The sequence below is a fragment of the Pollachius pollachius genome (assembly GCF_949987615.1).
Source record: "Pollachius pollachius genome assembly, chromosome: 2".
Lineage (NCBI taxonomy): Eukaryota > Metazoa > Chordata > Actinopteri > Gadiformes > Gadidae > Pollachius > Pollachius pollachius.
In genome coordinates this window covers 47,924,856-47,945,813 of record NC_136935.1, presented here as the reverse complement: position 1 = coordinate 47,945,813, position 20,958 = coordinate 47,924,856, and the positions used below count along the sequence as shown (strand labels likewise).

The 20,958-nt window shown below is 48.4% G+C and overlaps 1 protein-coding gene across 1 annotated transcript in view; it reads left to right on the top strand.

Moving 5' to 3' along the window:
* Positions 1 to 7,892: 7,892 nt before the first annotated feature.
* Positions 7,893 to 20,958, top strand: part of sh3pxd2aa (SH3 and PX domains 2Aa) — a gene marked incomplete at its 5' end in the record, with an annotated part of 43,237 nt that continues 30,171 nt past the window's right edge. Inside the window, 2 exons of the mRNA XM_079730382.1 lie at positions 7,893 to 7,947; positions 18,496 to 18,624. Coding sequence (XP_079586508.1) covers positions 7,893 to 7,947; positions 18,496 to 18,624 — 184 coding nt within the window. The remainder of the gene's footprint in view (positions 7,948 to 18,495; positions 18,625 to 20,958) is intronic.

Genomic DNA, 20,958 nt, shown 5'->3' with positions numbered 1-20,958 from the left:
CACCCCACCCCCAGGCTGAGCCGGCGACCCGGTCTAGGCCCCACCACAACGCCCCCCCCGTCCAGGGTGGGGCGTACCCTCCCCACACCGAGGCCCGCGGCCGCAGTGAGCTGTGTGTCTTCGTTCCCCCGGCCCCCCCTGCCCATCTGGCTCCTGTTATTCTTGTCCGTTTTTCGGGCCACTCGAGAGGGGCTTTCCCCACCCCGAGGCTTGCGACCGTTTCCTCGAGAGCCCGTCGCGCTTCGTCTGCTTTCTTTTTGCGGCGTTTCTTTGGGGGTCTTTTTTGCACGCCAACTTTTCACAGTGAACCTCACGTTGATCCCCAGTGTGGATGTTCTGTCCAGCAGAGATGCCGAGTTTGTGTTATCCACTTGGGCCAGTGCTGGGAGGTGGGGGGGGGGGGGGGGGGGGGGGGGGGGGATCATATAAGGACAAGCCGAGCTTCCAGCAGGGTCCCCCTCTCGTCTGCAGGCTGTGGATCACGGCGACAGCATCAGTGCGTTAATATGCACGCAGTGTGGCTGCGCGCTGATGGGCGTATTGGGCATTTTAGCACCGCGCTCTGCATACGGCTGTTATCATTCATCAAGACCCCTTCATCGCTCTCTCTCGTTCTTTCTCAATCGTTCTCTCCCGTTCTCGCTCTCTCCCGTTCTCTCTCTCTCTCTCTCTCTCTCTCTCTCTCTCTCTCTCTCTCTCTCTCTCTCTCTCTGGGGGGGAATAAGGATGATGATGTTGACCTTGTCCCACTGCTTCAGACGAGAGAGAGAGAGGGGCGTGTGAGGCCTGCTGTAACAGGACCAGGGTATTACAGGGGACGGGTCCCAGAGGGGGGGGGGTTGTGCTCAGGTTACTGGGTACCGTGTCTGCAGGAGATCCGCTTGCTTAAGTCGCAGGGTCGTTCCCTGGCCAGCGGTGGGATATAAACTGGAGGATTGGGTTCGTTTGAGGAGTGGGGATGGGCATGGTAATTAGGGGCTTAAAAACAAGTGGGGGATGAAGGATGTGTGTGTCTGTGTGTGGTTGTGCGTTGTTGGTTTCAAACCCCAGAATAGGGATCCGTCCTCATGTCTTAGGCGTAGGTTGAGAAGCAGGGATTTGGGGATGGGTTCCGATCCAGATAGGCTTTTGTTCGGGTGTTCTTGTTCTTCTGGCTCAAGGCTGTAAAAGATCCAACAGAACTGAATGGTTTAGTTTGCACTGGGATCAAGGAATTGGTTTATGTAGTTAATATCAAGTTTACTTTGCAAACTATCTCCGAACGGGGGCTGATACAAGATGTTTTCCTGGTACACATTGAATAAGATACTCATCTACTGAAAAAAATATTGAAACGAAATGCCATACTTAAAGGAATACTGCCTTCACAATGGATACACACTGTGTAGTTTGCAGGGATTTTAACAATTTACTACCCCTTTCAAGTGCTGCCTTACCCTTTAGTCAAACTAGAATAGATTCATGGCTCGCTAAGTTAACGTTATCTCTCCGACTTATTTGACAGGATGAACAGAGAGCATCTGGCCTGTTGGAGGTTCTTAGCATTATTTATCATTTTAGCGCACAATTTACAGAAATTGTTTCTCTCCGACAACTCAAACTCTACAACACTGCAAACATCTCTGGATGTGCAAACCCTGTTCTTGCAGTTGATGTTCACAGGGGAACACCTCGTATCTGCCACAGCTCCCTCGCACACGATGAAACATGCTAGGTTCACAAACAAACCCGCTAGGTTCACACAAAGCTCTAAAGGCTTAGTTGTGGTTGGACGTCGATGCAACACAAGGGGGTGTACGGACCCATTACGTCCTTGCGAACCTTGTTCACCGCAAGTTTCTGACAGACGCCTCCCGCAATTTTTAACGTTGCATTGAGGCGACACAGCAGCAAGGGCTGTGATTGGTCCACTAACTAAAACCCGACGTAGAACCAAAACAGGTTCACGACTGCGTCGAAGCGACTGCATGGTCATCGCTTTGCGTCGACGTGGAACCCTAACTAAGCCTTTAGGTTCACACACAAACCCGCTAGCTTCACACACCAACCTGCCTGGGACATTAGCAAGACGTTCAACGGTAATGAGGGGTACTTAACCTGGCCGTTCTCAAGCGTTTGATCACCCTGTTCATCCAACCAGAACATTGCAAGGAATGTCCCACCGGGTCGGGTCCTGGTGGCAAATTGCCAGCTCAGCCACTCCGACATATTAAGTTAGCGTGCGTTCGCGGCGCACTCACCATGGAGGAATAAGAAGAACGTTCACACATGAGCGCAGTGCTAAGCGTCTGGTAACATTTACAGGTACTGTTCAATTTAGGGGAAGCTACATTAAGCTACTCTTATCATTAAGCTACTCCTTATTTTTTGATGTGTGTTCCCTTTTAATAAGAGCCACTGATTTTGAATTATGTAACATTGATTACGATTATTTTTATTTAAGTATCATTGCACTTGCCACAGGATACAGAAAACTCCCTTGGCTTAGTAGTAGCAATGTAGCAATTTTTCAACTAGACTAACTAACAATAGTAATAATATGGTTTACCTTTTACCCAGGTAAACAACCAGGTGGCAAATGGCGGTACATTTTAGGCTTGAGGTAATCCCTTTAATCGTAGCTTTTGGTATATACACAAACACACCACATCAAACAAACCGAACAGGGCAAAACATAAACAGAAATATAAAAGCAGAAAGAGAAGAATAGCCTTCATACTCAATTTCATCTCTCTCTCTCTCTCTCTCTCTCTCTCTCTCTCTCTCTCTCTCTCCTGCCAGTGCTTGTTTTTGCAGCCGCCTCCAGGGAGGAAGACTATTTCAGCTCAGGGAGGCGTGGGGCCCGATCTCTTATTCTCCACCACCACCCCTTCCCCCAGACCTATTCCTAGCTCCGCCCACCTCTTTCAGCACCCGCCATCCCAACTGCGTTTGTTGCCTAATGCTTAGCAGATGTGTTCAAAACCCTGCCACTAAACCCCCTCCCCCCATCCCCCCCCAAAAATGAACTGCTTACAGCCAAAAATAGCTATTGCCCCCCCCCCCCCCACTTCCCTGGTCTTAAAGGGACAGTACATGTTGTTAATGAGAAACCGATTTTTAAGGAGTTGTACACACCTCAAGCCACACTTGCTTAATATCAACCTAGCAAGCTAACCGTGGTCGGTAAAGGTTAAGCGAGCTAGCGGTACAGCTACGTCCCAATACGGGTAAACACTACATTGAAGTATTTTCATACAGTAGTGGACCTCTGATGAAGGGAGCCTCCTTATTGTGGTACTTCCCGGAGCCACGTGTGATCACCGAGCAACCTTTACGCTGACATGAAACGAGCGAGACGACTCTCGCGCTATCGATTTGACCCGCCGTTGATTTTCTTGTCAAGATTAGCGCAGGGTTACGTCAACGGCATGTGCTGCTGCCGCGCGCGCCCTGATCCATCAAACAGCCCCTGAAGAAGAAAAACACTGCTCGCGTCTCATCTGGGTCTGCACTCCCCCCCTGTGAGTGATTTCATACGGACGTGGTCAGTCGGACTGCTTGTTGGTCGAAAACACTGCTTCACGCCTCCTGGCTTTCTCGCCACGATTCAGGCTTAGTTGTGGTTCCACTTCGACGCAACGCAAGGGGGTTTACGGACCCATTACGTCCTTGCGGACCCTCCATGAGGCCACCGCCAGCGACGCGCGCCTCCCAAAAATTGGAACCTTGCGTCAAGGAGGCAGCAAGCAGCAAGGGCTGTGATTGGTCCGCTCACTAAAATCCAACGCAGAACCAAGACAGGTTTACGACTGCGTCGAAGCGTCTGCGTGGTCCTTGCGTTGCATCGACGAGGAACCATAACTGAGCCTTTAGGACTTGTTTACGGAGCTCCGAGCTCGTGCTTGGCTTTCACACTGAGCACAGCAGGAGTAGTTTAGTCGGCTCCATGGGAGTTTTTTTTTTACAGTACAAGCCTTTTATTTTTATGCAGCCGCCACCACCAACACCTCCAACCCCACCGCCAACAACAACAGCAAACAAACCATACTTTCAACACTCATGCCATTCCCTTGTTGCTGAAATATATTTAGTCATGTCCAGGCTTCTGTTGTCTAGCGGATCAATTTGACATTAATCGATCGGGTCTTGACAGCGCAGGTCTAAATTTGAAGCATACGTCAAGTCCTTCTGTTTCCACTGTGGAAGACTACCATATACAACCCTTAGTGAGCAGGTTTACATCATCTAACTGACTGGACCGCCTGACGTGGTATTGATACGCTGTCCGACAGTGTGTGTTGTGTGATGTGTTGGCTTGTGTGTTATTGCTTATTGCTATGTATTGGTTTTAGCAGTTTTCGTTTTTCTTTATATTTTCTTATTTTTCTTTGAAGGGGGGGTTATCTTGTGTGGCTGGGCACCTTGGAGATCTAACCCAATCAGTTATACAAAATAAAAACAGGTGGATAGGCTGGATTCTCTGACCAGAACTCTTTCTATTGTTTTTGATAGCGAAACTCAAAGCTTCAGAGGATTTGAAGGGCTCCACATATATGCCTTACCGCTGAGCCAGGTGTGTAGGGTTTCTGTAAATGTGTGCCAGACCTTTCCTTCACCAGTTTCTCTCAATCTGCACTGTGTTAGTCTTGACACATTGGGGAATATTTACAAGAATGTGGGTTTAGGCAAAAGTCTGTTGGCTTCAATGCCCCTTTATTGTGTTGACTTGGGGAAAATTAAAGGGAGGGTGCCCAATGCTGCCTTTTATTTCACTTTGGCCATAACAATTTACTACAATCACTTTTGACATCACAACCACTATTTTCTAGAAGCATTTTCTCTTCATGGTTGAAATAAATACAACCATTTTGTAAGGTAAGATAATCGTTAAAAGTTCTTAGACTAATTTGGGGTTGTCCGAATGGAAACCTTAACCCAGATTTTAATCTCAATATTGAGGCTTTCACCGTATATGTAATGATACTGCAGATGGTTTAGGGCAGAGAGTTTTGGAAATGAGGCTTGGGCCTTTGGCATCATAACCTGGCTACATAGTTTAAATGATGGATAACATCTCTCCTTTTTCTGTTTCTTCTTCTTTTTCTTCGGTCCCTCACTCCATCTCTCTCTTTCTTCCATTGTTTGTCTGTTTCTTTCTTTCTACCACTTTGTGGACAATGGAGAGTATGTTTGAGGCTCACAGTGAGTCCCAGTGCAGTGGTCTGAATGCCTTCATTCAACTGATCCGTCCAGTTACAAAGAGACACATGCAGATCTGGTGACCGGGTCAGATGAATGGCCAGAGCAAAACAGAGAGGGCTGGCAAGAAGAAAGAGGAAAACATCCTAAAATTGGTGGTGAAATTAGTCAGATGATAGGGATTTACAATGTTTGTAGTTTCGCTTTTTTTTGGGAATTCCAATGAAACCTTAATGTATACAACATAATTTAAATGAATGAATTTGAATTGGGTATGTGTGTGGGGGTATGGGAATGGGTGTGTGGTTCTGTGTGTGTGTGTGTTTGTGTGTGCGTGTGCGTGTGCGTGTGCGTGTGCGTGTGCGTGTGCGTGTGTGTGTGTGTGTGTGTGTGTGCGCGCGTGCTTCCTTTCCAATTTGCTTGCCGTCCCTGCACTGCGATCCAATGTATTGGATTGTGGGTCTTCCGGGGGGAGCCAAATGGCGTGTGTGTTACTGATTTCCCTTCGATCGTCAGCCAATCTATCTAAGCCCTCGACTGCCTGCTCGGCACTGCCGCAGTAAAACCTTATAGTCCTACTCAGCCTGCTCTTCACCTGATGACAGGCCCGCACACACACATTCATTAAATGGGCCATTTTACTGCCAGGCCAGACAGGTTAAGTCCGATCGATTGGTCATTCAACACACGCACACACTCGCGTACGTACGTGTACACACACATACACACGTACACACACAGACACATACACACACACAAACACAAGTACAAACACCCAGACACAGACACACACGTACACACACACCAACACATGTACACGCACACGCACACCCACACACACACACATTCACGTACACTACACATACACATACACTTAAACACTGAGTCAGCCTCAGCAGCCAACCTTCGACCCTGGAGAAGGTTGTGGTTCTTGGTCACATACAAACAACTTGGTGACACATTCAGTCACGATACCTAGGAACTTACATTACATTTATTTTAGTTGCAATTTTATTTACAATTAGTGCATTCAACAATGATGAACCAACCAAGAAAGTGAAGGATTCATTTCAATATATCTAATTCATAAAATAGGCAAACAGCCTTCAGTGCTGCATCATAGCAACAAGAGATCAAGACTTTTCTGATCTCCAAGGTGCAGTCTGAAGCTCTGAGCACATGAGTTTGTGCAGATAAGTCTGTGGTGGGCGATAGGAATGGTTTCAGCTGTCAGTGCGGACACGCCTTTGTAGAGCCAGGACAGCAAGCGCACCCTCCACGGTATGCCTGTTTTCTTCCCCTAAAGTCTCCGTCCTCTGTGCAATATGCTCTTCATTATGCGGCCTGCTTCTGATGTGGTTTCAGTGTGTCCTCCGCAGTGCTCAGAGGACAACATCGATCCAGCGTTCACCAGGGACGACTAGAGGAGAGGTGAAGATGGAGATTGGTTCTGGTGTGTGTGTGTGTATGCGTGTGCGTGTGCGTGTGCATGATGTGTTTCGGATGTTGGAGGAGGCCATTTTAGTTAGTTAGTTAATTTGATAAGTCAACTTCAACATTGGACCTCTACCACTTTCTTTTCATATTTTTCTTCCAATTTTCTTCAATCAATCAATTCAGTTTTTCTCTGCTGTCCTACTGACCCCTTCACCAAATGTCAATAGTAGCAATATATTGGCCCCACACACACACACACACACACACACACACACACACACACACACACACACACACACACACACACACACACACACACACGCCCAAACACACACACACACACACACACAGAGGTCCAGGCCCCTGCCTACCCTTGTAGAATATAATCCAATTATAATCCATTAGGCAGGGCGTCTTACAGTGATCCTCCTCCATCAGCCGGCGGCCTGGGGAGGAGGATGAAGAGGGGGGAGGAGGAGAATGGTGGTGATTCCCTTTATAGTCACATGACTTATTTGTGCCTGTTGAGGGGAAGGCTGGCAGCTGGCCATCTTCATCCCTCAACCCCCCCCCCCCCCCGTTTTATTAATTCTCTGTCTCTCTCTCTCTCTCTCTCTCTCCCCGTCCCACCCTATCTCTCTCTCTCTCGCCCCTTGCTCTCTCTCTCTCCCGTCCCTCCCTATCTCTCTCTCCCCTTCCACCCATCGCTCTCTCTCTCTCTCTCTCTCCCCTCCCTCCCTATCTCTCTCTCCCCTCCCACCCTATCTCTCTCTCTCTCTCCTCTCTCTCCTCTCTCTCTCCTCTCTCTCTCTCTCTCTCTCTCTCTCTCTCTCTCTCTCCCCTCCCACCCTATCTCTCTCCTCTCTCTCTCTCTCTCTCTCTCTCTCCTCTCTCTCTCTCTCTCTCTCTCTCTCTCTCTCTCTCTCTCCCCTCCCACCCTATCTCTCTCCTCTCTCTCTCTCTCTCTCTCTCTCTCTCTCTCTCTCTCTCTCTCTCTCTCTCTCTCTCTCTCGTCCCTCCCTATCTCTCTCTAGTTCCGTCACACACTCCCTCGGACACATGTATCTGCCGTCAGAACCAGCGGCGTGACACTGCTCGCTGTCCAAGCTTCTGTGTGTGTGTTTTTGTGTCTGTATGTGTTTGTCCATGGTGTTGTACATATGTGTGTGTGTGTTGGGTGTAAACCCGCTGTTCCCCCCCCCCCCCCGCAGTGTGGCGGTGTCACGCTGCAGCACAGCTAGCCTGATCTGCTCGGACGTAGCGCGTCACTGACCATGTCTCTCATGTGTTGTTTCTCCATCAGGGACTATGGTTCCAAGCGCAAGTCAGGTAAGACAACCCTTTCTTATTCCCTCCCCCCCCCCATATTCCCCTTTACTCATCTTCCTCCTCACCCCCTCATCCTCCCCCTTCCTTAACTTGTTGCTTCAGTTTACTAAACATCCCTCCTCTGCCTTTTTGTTTGTTTGTTGTTGTTTGTTGGCCGTTTATGTGTGGCGGGTGGGAGGGGCTTGGGAGAGGCATGTGACATGTGACCCTTCAACCTCCCCCATTCGTCTCTCTCTGTGTTGCTGGGCGATGATGACTCTGTGTTAGACCGTCCGTGTGGCTGCGTGGCGGGGCTGAGCGGCTGGGGCCCTACCCACCGCAGGGCCACTTCTCTGGGCTGGGATCGCAGGGCAGCCCGGCTGGATGTGGCCCCTTTTGATTACATCAGGCTAGGGTGGGGTTGGGTTGCAAGTTCTGGCAATGTTGGACCTTAATCACTGACACATCACAGGGGTTGTTCTTAGTTAGATTTGGAGAACTCTCAGGGTCCAATGTTGCAGTTTTCTTAGCCTGGTGTGCAGATACAGTGTCTTTGATACTGAGGGGATATTTGTTGAGGTAGGACAGCCATGTTTGTTTGTGTGTTTGCTTTAAACTCCTGATAAAATATATAATATCCTGGGCTTTAAGAAAGGAAACATTTTCACGGTTTGACGGGAATGCCACGCATGTATCGCAAGATAAATAACTTAAAAACATGCGATAACAGAGCTGAAAGAAAATGTTCTCAAAGTGCAGTCGGATCTGTACTGCACATGGGAATTCACTTGGCAAAAAGCATATGAAACAAATCACTTTGTTGATTCTAAACCGTTTTTGAGTGAGTAACTGTCCGATACCTTTAGCCTGTTGAGACATATTAGCATGTTTACAACTCCCCGAGGCGTCAGACATGATTATAGCCGCTTCGTAAAAGCATTCGCACATGTGACTATGATTTGCCACTGCCTTCAAAAACGGTAGCATGGCTGATGAACTGTTGGAAACTATCAGCGTTTCCACATGAATGAAGGAATTATTAACAAAGGGAGGGCAGGAAATAGTTCATGGAAAAGGAAAAAATGCCAAACATAGAAGCTTACAGAATACTTTCCAGGTTATTTTTAGCAGGCATGTTGTTAATTATAACATGCTTCATGTTTAGAATGAGTTTTAGTACGAATTGCAAATTTTGAGTAGATGGAGGGTTTTTTACTTGTTTTTAGACTGTGAGTCACTTAGTAAGTCAGTCTGTCAGTTAGTAAGTCAGTCTGTCAGTTTGTTGCCCAATAACGAGCTCTCCCTTGATTCAACAAGCCACTGTCGGTTTTTGATCTGATATCTGGGAAATGGGATTGCCCGGGTTGTGTGTTTAGTAAGTCCTACCTTCTGCTTTTCGAACAGGTCACTTTCAGTTTTCTGTAAGACTATTCATCTTTAAGCCGTTAGCATTATCACAGACCGAGGCATCTCCTCTATGACTGTTTGTAGAAAGAACTCTGTTTGACCACGTATCCAGTTTATCAGTCCAAAGTAAATTTGAACAGATTAACCACTGAAAACTGTTAAGAAGAGTTGGATAAGTTCACGGCCAGGATCACGACACTTGAATCAATGTTGACCATGTTAGGATACGATGATCTGTTCATCCTCAAAATTTGGGAGGTGCTGTTTGGCTTCAGATGGGTTCTAGTGTTTTTTTCGTTGTATTGCATCATGTGATGACCAGATACTGACATGAGGGAAGTTCCTTGGAGTAGACGGGCCAATGGGAGAGAAGTTCCTATGAGTAGAGGGAGCCAATGGAAGGGAGTTTCCTCATAGTCAGGGAGCCAATGGGAGGGAGGGTCCTCTGAGAAGAGTATCAAATGGGAGGGAGGTTGAGCTCATTTGGCTCGGTTTTGGTGTCAGTGTGTATTTTTTTATAATAAGAATGGATTGTGTGTGTGTGTGTGTGTGTGTGTGTAAGTGTGAGCGTGTGTAAGTGTGAGCGTGTGTGTGATATGTATGTGTGAGCGTGTGTGCAATCAGTGTCAGGCTCATCTCCCAACACATACAAACACTGTTTATAGAAGTGAAAGTGTGTATGAGTTGGGGTGTGTTTTCTTTGAACCACGCGGGATAAGTCATCGTCACGGAGATCCTATAACATGCCACAGAGACACAGTTCTTCACAACATATTCATTACAGGGACACACCGACGTGACATCAGCACAATCCTATGACAATGTAAACACAAATATCCAGAACCCAGTTTTCACGACACAAACAAAGGCGGCCATTTCTCTCCATTTGGTTAAACCATTGCAGCAATTTTCTATTGTCTCTCTTCGCCATTTCAACCTCAAATGCAAACCCGGCTCCGTGCTGTGATGTTATTGTAGATCTGTTGGACTCTGCGCCTGCTGGTCTGCATTTGACATCCTCTCTGTGGGTTCCACTGGACAGCCGCTACTTAAACTAGACAAACGATTATTGGAAATGCATTAGGGAGGCATTGCAGACAAAGACCAGGGACGGTGAATGATAAGGAACGTTTCCAAATGGAAAAAACAAATCGAGAAAATGTAATAAAGAAAAAGAAAAGGGTTTGAGAACGGGCAGATAGAGGTACGGCTTGGAAATAGACCGTTTATTTAAGAAAAACCTTTTCTTTATCTTTTAAGACTCAATAGGTTATTGCAACCAGAGGAAAGATATGTTGTGTGTTGGGGCCGAATATCCTCTCCCTTGCCCCATCACTAATACACACAAACACAAACGCACACAGGCGCCTACCAGAAGCATCACACCCGTACTGTGTCACTCTGACAGCAGTAACCGTTTCTTTCTCTGCACGACTAATGGTTGTTTTTCACTCGCATTCTGTTACCGTCATTGGCAAGGCTCTCCTCTACCAGCTGGTTGTCAGCCCTGGCATTGAAGCACATGTATGTCATTCCTCATCTTAAACTATTGTGTCATCATGAGGAATAGTTTCTACACAGGGTTTTTTTTTTGTCGTCTGGGGAAAAACAACATGCCTTCTTCGGCACTGGCTTGTATTTCTTGGTTTGACCTTGCTAGCAATTGTTTTACAAATGGACACTGTGCTTCTTTATAAAAAATCTTTTCTCCTGCACAGTTACCAAATCAATATTGGCTGCCAGTGATTTGTTGGTGATATAATTTGTCTCTGCTGGATAACAAGACTTCACAGTTAGGCCTGCAGCCACAGGCAAGAACAGGCTTCTGAAAATAAACATGTGAACGTCTTTGGGGTATTTTTCTACTTAGATCTCATCCTCCCTTTAGACACTTGTCATAGATATTGACATATTATTCTTAGGTTGACCAACGATTGGGATAAATTCTGCCCATTTATTCATCGCACAACCACTACATAGTATAATCCTTATTTTGCTTCCGGCACCTGATATAGACTGGATGTATGTGTGTATGTATGCATGTGACACGGCATTAAACATAGATGGTCGTCTATCTCAAGATATTTGGTTGAAACCAGAGAGCTGCTAGTGCATCCATCCAAAATGAAAAATCCATTTCCTCAGCCACCTTGGCAGCATGTTAGGGGTTTGCAAACCACCGCATGGTCCAGGTAGACACATACAAGTAGCTGATTCCGCTCCAGGACACATTGGGCACAACACATTTGGAAGTACAAGCGTGCAAGCCATGCCTGCTACCCCTCAATAATAATACATATGCATGTGTGATCAGACTGAGGCAGCAAGAAGGAAAGAGGGATATAACCTTGTATCAGCATCAATAAATGATTACTGTCGGTCTCAAAATATGTGTAATAGTGTGTATGGCTTGGTATGAATATTACAATTAGTTTCTTTTTATTTGTGTTTGTGTGTGTGTACGCACACGTGTGTGTCTCTATTGGTGATTGTGCGTTGCGAAATGATGGGGGGCTGGGGTGGATGTCAGTTTCAGAAGCTGATAAAACAGCACAAGCTCGGAGACACAAAGACAATCTTGGCTAAGTCCACAGAACAACACGGCAGATGGCTAATCATCCCCTCCACTCCCAACCCGAGGAAGGGGGACTTAAAGAACGCATTTTTTCGTCCCCGCTGAAAAGCCTGGTGACTGGATACCGCCGTCATCACCTAAAGCGTGTGTGTGTGTGTATCAATGGGAAAACGCACAAACACACACACGCACTAAATGAGAGAAACAATGTGTGAATGTGTGTGTTGTGTGTATTTGATATATGTATGTGTACATTTTACAAGGAAAATGTGATTTTACAAGGAAAATGCACTTTAATGTGGAAACATTCTTTCCCATGCAAAACAAAGTATTAAGTCCACGGCTTTTTAAGTGCTTTCTTTTTTTTACCAAAAAGCATGGAAGGCATGTATGTATGTTGGCATCCGTGTGTGTCTGTGTGCGTATGTGTGCGTGTGTATGTGTGTGTGTGTTCGCATGCATTTGTGTGAGTGTGTGTGTGTGTGTACGCATGCTTGTGTCTGTACATCTGTCCGCATGCATGTGTGGTTGTGTGTGTTTGAGCGCATATGCATGCGTGTGTGTGTGTGTGTGTGTGTTTGTGTGTGTGTGTTCATGCTTGCGGGTGTGTATATAAACAAGCGCCTCGGCGATGGGAGGGAGTGCGAGGCAGGGCTCTGTAGGATGGGGAGTTTTAATATCTATCAGATGTGGAGGGCCCCGGGGCCCCGGGGAGAGTCTGTCGGGGTCTGTAATGGCAGGTAGGGCTCGCTGGGGAGCGTGGTCTGACCCTGGCCGACCCGGGGCCAGATCACGTACCGGAGGGGCCACTGGAGGGGCCCCTGGAGGCCCCGGTGGTTACAGAGAGGGACCCTGACGGTTTATTAGTTCACGCTAAACATGACCGGGCGGAGCGGTGGTGGTGGTGGTGGTGGTGGTGGTGGGGATGAGTGTGTGTGTGTGTGTGTGTGTGCCTCTCAAGCATAAACACGTTCAGCTGAAAGTACCGGTGTGTGTGTGTGTGTGTGTTTGTGTGTGTGTGTGTGTGTGTGTGTGTGTGTGTGTGTCTCTCTGTGTGTTGGTGTGTGTATGTATGTGTGTGTGTGTTAGTGTGTGCTTGTGTCTGAGTGTGTGTGTGTGTGTGTGTAAAGGCTTGAGTGTGCGTGTGGTTGTTGGGGGGGGGAGATTGATCCCCAGGCGGTGATGTAACGGGTGGGTGAGAGCGAGGGGAGGGTGGGGTAAGGCGTGGGCCCCAGTGAGAGGACCAGAGGGTGGGGGTCCCAGGGTTGAGGTTAGGGCGGAGGGCTTGCACTGCAGAGGGAAGTCCCCATGAAACATTAACCATAAACCCATAAAATAAACGTAACATAAACATATGTAAAATGTATATGCCCTATATGTATATCTATGTGTATTATGCATTTCAAATGAACTTGGTATACTCAAGATACTATATGCTTGAGTTTCTCTACATTGCAAAGCTGCATGCAATGATTTCTGCAGTAAAATACGAACTGCTCCGTTCTATTTGTAAAGAAAACATGGCGTGAAACCGCATTGTGTGGCGACAAGTGTGTGCGCTGGTGTACGGTTCGCCAGAGAGCCGTAACACTGTCAGCCAGCCATTAAAACACAAAGTACCTCGCAGCGCGCGCTACTGCCTGAACAAAATAAAAAACCGCCTGATCAAAGCACAACTCTTCGTTGTGTGTGGGAGGGGAGACGAATTCGGCAGCTCAATGAAAAGCCCAAAGTCCTGTCTGGTGAAGTCTCGCATTGATTTGCGTTTGCTGTTTGATTGTGAAGGAGACAATATTTTGGGGGTTTAATTCTGAAGAGGGTATTTGCGGCAGTTGAAGGTCTGTGTTCGCAGGATGAATTGAATCGTGAGTTCCTCGCGCCTCATCCCCGTTTGGGACCTCTTTGACCGGGCTGGTTCAGTCAGCATTGATTCAGGAAAGCAGAATACCCCAACCGAGTGATGATTGTGTAGGAAGGCAGTTATATCAATCCTAAAGTATTGTGATGAGAGCTTCAAAGCCCAGTTTCATCAGCCCATGTCTGTCTAGTCTTCCCCAAGCCGCCTTCCCCCCCAACCCCCCCCACACTTCTCATCGGCCGTCTTTCATCTGTGATGCATCGCTCTTCATTTCCTGGTTGGGGTCTGGGATGCTTTGAGCCATGTGGGGAAGGGGGGTGGGGGGGGGAAAGAGGAGAGAGACTCAGAGGAAAAGGATTTCAGACAATGCCGACGCCGACTTCATACATTCTCTGACGTCAGAAGAGGCATGAAGAAATTATGGGATGGAGAAGAGAGCAGTGGTTGACTTTAAGCGAAGAAACCCAGGACAGGAACATTAAGGAACAGGCATGCAAAAGAGTTACAATGGAATAGATACAGGGTAGGGAAATCCAATGAAAAGCCCTATGTATAATTAACCTAAGTCTTTGGTATATTTGGTTAAGTGCAAAAGAAAACACTGGGCATTGCATTAGATCCCACAGTCATTTAGCTAACTACAGAGTGTGTGTGCCAGAGTATAAAAGCCAGGTTGGATAACATTGTTTTACGGGAGTCAACATTAGCTGCTAGTTAAACTGGCGAGCAAAGTCTTCCTGGCCTGGGTGTGGATCCAGCTGGCACACAACCCTCTCTAAAGCACCCACTAAGGCTTGCATACTGTTTCTCTCATCTTCTTTCTCTCTCTCTCTGCATGAAGTAACACAGAATAACTATCTCTTTTTTTCTCTCTCTCTCTCTCTGTCGCTCTCCTCTCTCGCTCCTCTCCTGTCTCTCTCTCGCTCTCCTCCCTTTCCTCTCTCCAACCATCAGTGTGGATGTACGGCTTTACCGACAGCCCAAGGAAAGAGGCCTCAGGTAGCACACACACATTTCTCCCTTGTGCACGTTTCTTATTTCAAGACATGCACCCCCCCCCCCCCCCCCCTCCTCCCCTGTGGTCGGTGAGAGCCTGTCCGCATGCATCGCCAGGCTTCCCTTAGTTCATTTGTATTTTTTTTTTGCTCTGTCGGTCATCTTGTTTTGACAGCTCCCATCTCGGTGCGCTTCTCTCCACCGCCTGCTTTGCATGTTCTGTCTGTCTGCGGTCCCTGGCGCCTCCATCCAGCCTCCCCACACCTCTCCCCCCTCCTACCCCCACACGCATCCCCACCACCAGGTTGGGAGGGGAGCTGGACAGCTCCCGGAGCGGCATGACTCACACGGTGGCTCGCGGTTATGAGCGGAGAACGGCTGTTATAGGGCTTGACAAAAGAGAAATCACACACCGATCGGCACTCAGAGGATGGTGTCCTTATTCCGTCGTGTGACATGTTCCCTTGTAAAACACCTTTTGAGGGCAGGGGAAAAAACTAGGGCGCGGGGGTGTGGGTGGGAGTTTATCCCCCCCAGAGTTTAACTGGCGATAACGAGAGTGCCTATGTGCTTTCTTTCAGGGTAAGCCAGGCCCTAAACGGGCAGATGGAATGTTGGTTGGAATGCTCGGACCGCTGGAAATGAAGTTTGTCTTTGAGCGCAAGTCTGACTGATGAGTAGCTATGAGTAATTCAAATCAAACCATCTCGACTCAACTTAACTTAACTCAAACTAGCCGTAAGATAAACATTTAGCAAACGCATAACAAACAGAGGCATTTGAACGGTAATTGGTGAATAGACATAGCATTTATGCAGCACTATTATAACCAGTGGCCACTCAAAACCCTTTAAAATATTGATTAAGATTCACTCATTCATGCACACATTCACCGACCGACGGCGGTGTCAGCCGTGCAAGGTGCAGTTAGGGTGAGTTGTCTTGCTCAGGGACATCTCGACACCTCCTTCTGGTTACCAGCCGACTCGCTCTACCTCCTGAGCCACATGCCGCAACTTTTAACCGCAAAAGGAGGCAAACTGGAGGGACAGAGGCATAAATGGGAGCTGGGTTTAAACCACGATGTCTACTACTGCTCTGAGCACTGTGGACACCCAAGCTCAACCAGCCTTTCCCAGTGGGTGTTTGGAGCAATTCAAAAACATAGCACATCTTATCTTGTTAGGAAACGGCATTAAAATGTTTTGAATAGCGAGGTCTTCTGGGAGACGGTACCGCCAAAGAGGACCCTGATTGGGGAGTGTGGATGAGGGGGTGTGTGGGGGGGGGGGGGGGGTGTTTGCTGACTCAGCAGCAGTAGCAGCAGTACCCTCTTTCTCATCCTTACATCTCCGGGTTCTCTAATTGGCGGGCTTATCTGCCTTCCACCAGAGCCCGCATGACTCAAGTCCTGTGTGTTGCTACTGTTCCCTTACACTTATTTTTCTGTTGCATTCTTTTGGCCGCCTCTTGCCTCCCTCCCTCCCTCCCTCCCTCCCTTCCATCCACTATCCCCTCATCAGTGTTATTGACTTTTTTTATTTCCTAAAATCACTTTCCACAAGACCCACGTCCAGAATTTGCTTCTCTGCAAAGCTCATTGTAACAAGGCGCGCGTGTGTGTGTGTGTGTGTGTGTGTGTGTGTGTGTGTGTGTACGCATGTATGTGCGTGTGCGTGCGCGCCTGCGTGCATGTATGTGTGTGGCCGTACGTGTGCTTCTGTGCGTGTGTGTGTGTGTGTGCGCATGTGTGTGTGTGTGTGTGTGTGCGTTTGAGTATATCCAGGGCGCATTCACACTCGGCAAAGTTGCCTAGTGGGCCCTTAAGATGCTTGCAAACCCCCCCATCAGCTCTTCCTTCGGCTCTGTGGAGACGCCAATGGGAGGCTCCCATCGTTACCGTCCTACAGCGACGCTTTGTCGGCCGCGTGTTGTTATGTGTTGTTACGGTGGGATGGATGGGTCCGGTCTTCTCTCAGCCGTACCGAGCAGCTCACGAGGCCACTTTCCCAGACCTTCGACTGCTGGAAGCTCCCCTAGACGGCCTGCTGTGTTCTGGCTGAGCCCAGTCAGCAGAGAGAGGGATTAGCCGCGCGCTAAACGATGCACTCCCTTTATAGCGGGGGGGCTTCCATCTTGATGTATGACCCCCGTTGCATCACGGTGATCTCAGTCCCGTCGCCTCAATGTGTTTGCGTTGGGTTCGCATATCCTCCTTGGTTTATTCATTGAAATGGTACATATGAGTTGACGTTTCGGAGGTGCGGTGCTTGATCAATGTTTTTTCGGTTCCAAAGATGTGAGAGAGTGTGAGTGTTGCAATAGGATGTAAGCCCCTGTTCCATACCCATCTAGATCCTGGGTATTAAGCTGTTATGGTGCCTTACTGGAAGCCATCAGTTGTAAATCGATGCGCACTCGTGAGTGAATTAAATGAGGTCAGAGTAAGACATGACTTGAGCTATCTGTGCTCCAGCAGCCAACCCCACAGCGAGTGGCGAGGCCCGAACAACAATGCAACATCACAAACGAGAATAGCAGAAGGAGATATGCACTTAAAGGAACCTAAAAGTAACAGGCAGCCAGGTTTGAAACATGAAACATGCCTTCTGGGAAAAGTCAATCAAACCACATGCTGCTGTCATTGAAAAGGTTCAACGCAGAAAGCAATGAGAGAGAGAGAGAGAGAGAGAGAGAGAGAGAGAGAGAGAGAGAGAGAGAGAGAGAGAGAGAGAGAGAGAGAGAGAGAGAGAGAGAGAGAGAGAGAGAGAGAGAGAGAGAGAGAGAGAGAGAGAGACTAACCCCAATACAAATGCGTTCCTCTTGTCCTGTTTCACATAAACACAGATCCAGCCTCCCTCCCCTTATTTCTCTGTCTCTCGCCCCCTCCCTTTCCCCGTAGCGCACTCATATGTTTCTATTTAGGGCTAGCAATGTCGTGGGCCGTGATTGGTGCGTCCCCCCTCCCCCCCTACACCCCCCCCCCCTGTCCAACGGCTGCCTCCCAAAGCCAGCAGAGGGGAGGCCTCGTTCCCTCCCAACCACACAGTGGATTTTCCACTGGGAAACATTGCTGTTCTCCAACTCGTTCTCTTGCTCCCTCGCTCTCCTCCGTCTCTCTCTCTCTCTCTCTCTCCTCTCTCCCCCCCCCCCCCCCCCTCTCTCTCTCCCCTCTCTCTCTCTCCTCCCTCTCCAACCGTCCACAGCCCTGCTATCGGCCCTCCCCCCTTGCTCCTTTTCCTTTTTGGGGGCCATTCGCTGCGTTCCTCTCCCCGTTGCTCATGTGGAGGAAGGGGGGGGACTCGGGCTTCTGATAATGGAGGCGTCGCAGGAGCCCAGACTCACTCGCCTCCTTCGCGTCTCCCCTGCTCCTCCTCCACCTCCTCCTCCTCCCTCTGTGTTGATCTCGGCCGACTCCCCCGGTCCTCAGAGTCTCTGCTCTCTTGCTGGCTGGCTGGCCAGCAGCTGAGCCGAGTGGAAGCAGGAAGCAGAGCGCGGTCTCATCTTTATGGCTAGACGTTTGGAGGCGTGCAGGCAGGTCGCGTGCAGCTTGCGTGGCGATTGGTCGGCGAGGGCAGCGGGCCGATGGCGGTGCAGCGGGCGCACTACCACGGCGGCGGCGGCGGTAGACGAGGAGGTGGTGGCGGCGGCGGTTGCGGCGGAGGATGCGGCGCTGGGCGTCTGCGGGGCAAGGCGACGGGCCGGTGGCTGACGGCGTGCTTCTTCCCCCCAGGGATGGACAGCTCGGAGCCCATGGTGCTGGAGCAGTACGTGGTGGTGGCCACCTACGAGCGGCAGGAGAACTCGGAGATCAGCCTCAAGGCCGGCGAGACGGTGGACGTGATCGAGAAGAGCGAGAGCGGTGAGTTGGGTTCGCTGTGTGTGTTTTGTGCGGGGGTCGTGTGTGTCCGTGCGTGTGGTGTTGTCGTTGTGGTGGGAGTTGTTGCTCTGGGATCTCTGCTGATCCCTCCTCGGGTTACGCTTTGAGTTGCTCCCGGGATTCTGATTGATGCGATTGAGGAGGACTTTTACGAGTGTGAGGCTGCATGACTGTGTGTTTTGATATGAAGGCAGGGCATGCATGGGTCTATCCATCTCTGTCTCTCTGGTTGTCTCTCTCTCTCTGTCTCTGTCTCTCTGGCTGTGTCTCTGTTGCTGTCTCTTTGTCTCTGTCCCTAATGTGTCTGTGTCTGGCTGTCTCTGTCTGTGTCTCTCTGTCTCTTTGTCTCTGTTTCTCTGTCTCTGTCTCTGTCTCTCTCTCTGTCTCTATCTCTCTGTCTGTCTCTATCTCTTTGTGTCTCTGTCTTTCTCTCTGTCTCTGTCTCTTTGTGTCTCTGTCTTTCTCTCTGTCTCTGTCTCTCTCTCTGTCTCTATCTCTTTGTGCCGCTGTCTCTCTCTCTGTCGCTGTCTCTCTCTCTGTCTCTATCTCTCTCTGTCTCTGTCTCTCTCTCTGTCTCTATCTCTTTGTGTCTCTGTCTCTCTCTCTGTCTCTGTCTCTCTCTCTGTCTCTATGTCTTTGTGCCTCTGTCTCTCTCTCTGTCTCTGTCTCTCTCTCTGTCTCTATCTCTCTCTGTCTCTGTCTCTCTCTCTGTCTCTATCTCTTTGTGTCTCTGTCTCTCTCTCTGTCTCTGTCACTCTCTCTGTCTCTGTCTCTCCCTGTCTCTCTGTATCTCTGTGTCTATCTGTCTCTGTCTGTCTGGCTGTCTCAAATATATCGAGTCATTCCTCCAAATGGCCAACACATTTGTGCACTTCTTTCTTTTTTTTTTTTTTCTTTGCGAAGCACTGTTTTTAGCATATGCACACACACACACACACACACACACACACACACATGCTTACCCCTCACCTCACTGTCTCAAGCTCTGCTACTCTACTCCCCCCCCCCCTCACTCCTATGCTCCCACCTTTCCTTTCCATTGTTTCTCCTGTCTCCCCCTCCCCATAACTCGAGCTTGGCACCACCTTGAGGACAAATAAACAGCAGAAATGTGTGTGTGTGTGTATGTAAGTGTGTCTGTGCATGTGTGGCTCTTTGTGTGTGTGTGCGTTTGTGGGCGCTTGGTGGTCATCTTTTTTGGTGTTGTAGTACACAATTCCTGTCCTTTTGTGCCACAAAAATGTTGCTGTATTTATGTTTATGTAAATATATGTCAGAGGGTCGATTTAGTTTAAGCAAAGGTGGTAGCCTCTTCGCTCTCTTTTATTCATTTATTTATTTACTAATTTTATTTATTTATCACCCGATGTAAACATTGACTCTGCACTTTCGTTCTTACCACACAAAAAGGAACGGAACCCAGAAACTAAGGAACAATACGATGAGTGTAAAAGTTACTCACGTCACGATTACCAAAACAAAGTTTCAGTAGTTGACCAATCCCAAGTTGTTATCCACCAAGCTCTGACCTATGACCTCTGACTCTCATCCAATGGAAAGTTACGAAAGAACGGTTGCAACAGCAGCATAGCAGATCTTTCTTTGGTCATCCAGCTGTGTGTGTGTGTGTATGTGTGTGTGTGTGTGTGTGTTTCTAGCATGCTTCACACATCTTCTATTGATTCTGTTCCTTACAGTCTGTGACTGCTTAAGGGTTTTGGGAGGAGGCCTCATGTGGGGCTCTTTCTATGTTCTCCTGTCATGGACGTCCAAGTTAGGAATGGTACATGAAGGGTTGAAAATAATGTGATGTCAACATGTGAATGTGATGCGGACTCACTGTACCATTCAAGTAAGACGAAACTTGTGGGATTCCTGTTGAATCACTTTCCTTCAGCGTTGTGCCGTGCAGTTCATATCAACTCATTATTTTTCCTTTGATGTCGCTGTCACCCAATATTATCGTTTTATGAAGCTTTGACCCTTTTTTCTGGAAATACATTACATGTCTGATGTCATATCAGATGAACGAACTGACAGAAAGATATAGGCTGTTAAAGATAAAAAAAAAGGAAATTGGATGGACCCGTTGGGTTTCAAACATAAAGGACCACCGTCACCATCTATCACCAGCATGCATGAGAAGCAGTGTGACCACGGCCCACATGGTAATGAGTTCTCAAGCTCAGGAGCTGCTCCACAACTGGGCCAGACACTGGGAGACATTTGCATCCATAATATGGGTGATGATGATGATGATGATGATGATGATGATGATGATGATGATGATGATGATGATGATGGCGATGACGACAC